This window comes from Tenrec ecaudatus, chromosome 1 (assembly GCF_050624435.1).
Source record: "Tenrec ecaudatus isolate mTenEca1 chromosome 1, mTenEca1.hap1, whole genome shotgun sequence".
In the NCBI taxonomy this organism is placed as follows: Eukaryota; Metazoa; Chordata; class Mammalia; order Afrosoricida; family Tenrecidae; genus Tenrec; species Tenrec ecaudatus.
The window spans coordinates 18,109,757-18,112,118 of record NC_134530.1 but is presented as its reverse complement, the minus strand read 5'-3'; the positions used below and the strand labels follow the sequence as shown (position 1 = coordinate 18,112,118).

Below are 2,362 nucleotides of genomic sequence, written 5' to 3'. Positions count from 1 at the left end.
AAAGATGCTTTGTAATTAAATCTGCAGCCACCCTAAAAGAATTGCCTTTTGAGAAGATGGTTTTGTTACAAATAAAACACCTTTGAATGAAATATACAAGAAATAATGGTGCATTATGGATAAAAAGAAAGTAGATTGAATTGGGATTATAATGCAGATGTGTACACTGAGGAAAGTGTGGTTTTGATTTTCATAATTTTTTCACGAGTAGCTCTCTAATCCAGAGATTATTTCTGCTATGTAGAGAATGATTTTCAACCGAAAAGTTTCCCTAGGGCCAGCTTTATGTCCTTGTTTCTCAGACTGTAGATAAAGGGGTTCAGCATGGGTGTGGCTACAGTGTACATCACGGAGGCAATTGCAGTAGCCCTGGAGTTTTCAATAGCAGCAGAACTGAGATAAACACCGAGACCTGTCCCATAGAACAAGGAGACCACAGAGAGGTGAGACCCACAAGTGGAAAAGGCTTTATACTTGCCCGCAACTGATGAAATTTTCATAATGGAGGACACAATCTTCATGTAAGAGAAAAGGATCCCAGTGAGTGGAACAACACCCAGAAGTCCAGTTGCACAATACATCACTAAGTCAATGAGGAAAGTGTCAGAACACGCAAGTTGGATGACCTGATTAAGCTCACAGAAAAAATGGGCGATTTTCAACTCTGTACAAAAGGACAGTTGTGAAACCATTAGCGCATGTAATAGAGCATTCAGCATAGTCAGTAACCAGGAGGCCAGAAGCAGGAGACCACAGAATCTTGGGTTCATGACGACCGTATAGTGCAGTGGGTGACAGATGGCCACAAACCGGTCATAGGCCATCACTGTCAAGATTAAAGTGTCTAATGCCACAAACACCATGAAAAAATACATCTGAGTGATGCAGTGTTCATATGTAATGAATCTGTTCTGCATCTGGATGTTCAGGAGCATCTTTGGGACAGTGGTGGAGGTGAAACAGATGTCAGCAAAGGAGAGGTTGGAGAGGAAGAAGTACATGGGTGTGTGGAGGTGGCTGTCCTTGATGATGGCCAGGATGATGAGCAGGTTCCCAGTGAAGGTGACCAAGTACATTGACAGGAACAGTCCAAAGAGGAGGGGCTGCAGCTCTGCCTCTTCTGAGAGCCCCAACAGGATGAATTCCAGAATGTGTGTTCTGTTTTGTCGTTCCATGTACCTGATAAAAATAGTGGAAAAGAGAAAAGAGCACTGAAAACTTAGCCATAAGAAGTTCACGAGGTGTATGTATGGTTTGTATTTTTAACATATTCTTTAAGTCCTATGTAATATCTGTAGATTGAATGTGCTTGAGTCGGAAATGCCACAGGATGCCAAATGCTCCGTCCTCGCCTTGATGCTTCCTTTGTATTTCATCGCGTCTTTGTTCTAAAGCAATATATTTCCTTACAACGTCTTTGAGATTTTGTTTTGTTCAATCAGCAAACATTCTGATCAATTATTTTATACCAAGTATTCTTGAGGGCAGTACAATTTTAAAGCCTTGACCTCATTCGATGAGTAACTGATGTCATAAGAACTCATCTTCATTGCAGCTATTGAACTTTCTCCAAAAGAGGGGGGAAAACGCAATGAAAATTAAAAGACACATGGAAACAATTATGAGCTAAAGGAGCATACAAAGCACAGTCTCCACATTTCTGGAGGCAAACAACCAGATGGCACCCGTCTATCCATACCAAATCCTCTGAAAAGAAGCCCTTTTGAAGATCCTGGATAGAGTGGGGGGGGGAATGTGAAACAGAAATCATAATCATAAAAGACACTAGGCTTGCTGGAAAAGAGAAACTAGGGGCACTCCAAGGACTATCATCTTTACCCTTACCATCTGGGACGGAGCCCACATCCAGTTAGAAAAATCAACCACTGCGTATAGCCACGGACAAAGTTCATAGGTATAGAAAATAAGGATAAATGGAAGTGGGGGGCATAGTATGAAATGGGGGAAACCATGCCATATTGCTTGGGTTGTAATGGAGGGGTTGGATCAGAATGTTTAAGAACGGTTGAATGTAAAACCATGATCTATTCTGCAAACCTTCCCTTAATTCACAATAGAAACAAAATTCAAAATCTTTGCCCTTGCATGTTATTTTGGGACAAATGTGTAGGAAAGGTGGGGCCAGTGACTTATAAATCAGGGAGATATTTAGAAGGGTTACCGTTATGAGGTAAAATAAAGTCAAAGGGCAGCGACACAAGATCAAGGCCCCCTGAACGAGATGGATTGAGAAGGTGGCTGCAACAATGGGTTCAACCAAAGCAATGACTGTGAGGATGGCAGAGGATGGGAAAATGTTTTGTTCTGTTATACATACAACTGACTCAACAGCACCAAACAG

General features: G+C 41.6%; 1 protein-coding gene across 1 annotated transcript; it reads right to left on the bottom strand.

The window, feature by feature from the left end:
• Positions 1 to 254: 254 nt before the first annotated feature.
• On the bottom strand, positions 255 to 1,193 carry LOC142445921 (olfactory receptor 7A17-like). Its single transcript, XM_075547804.1, has one exon. The coding sequence runs from the start codon at positions 1,173 to 1,175 to the stop codon at positions 255 to 257; it is 921 nt and encodes a 306-aa protein (XP_075403919.1). The 5' UTR covers positions 1,176 to 1,193.
• Between the last annotated feature and the right edge of the window lie 1,169 nt (positions 1,194 to 2,362).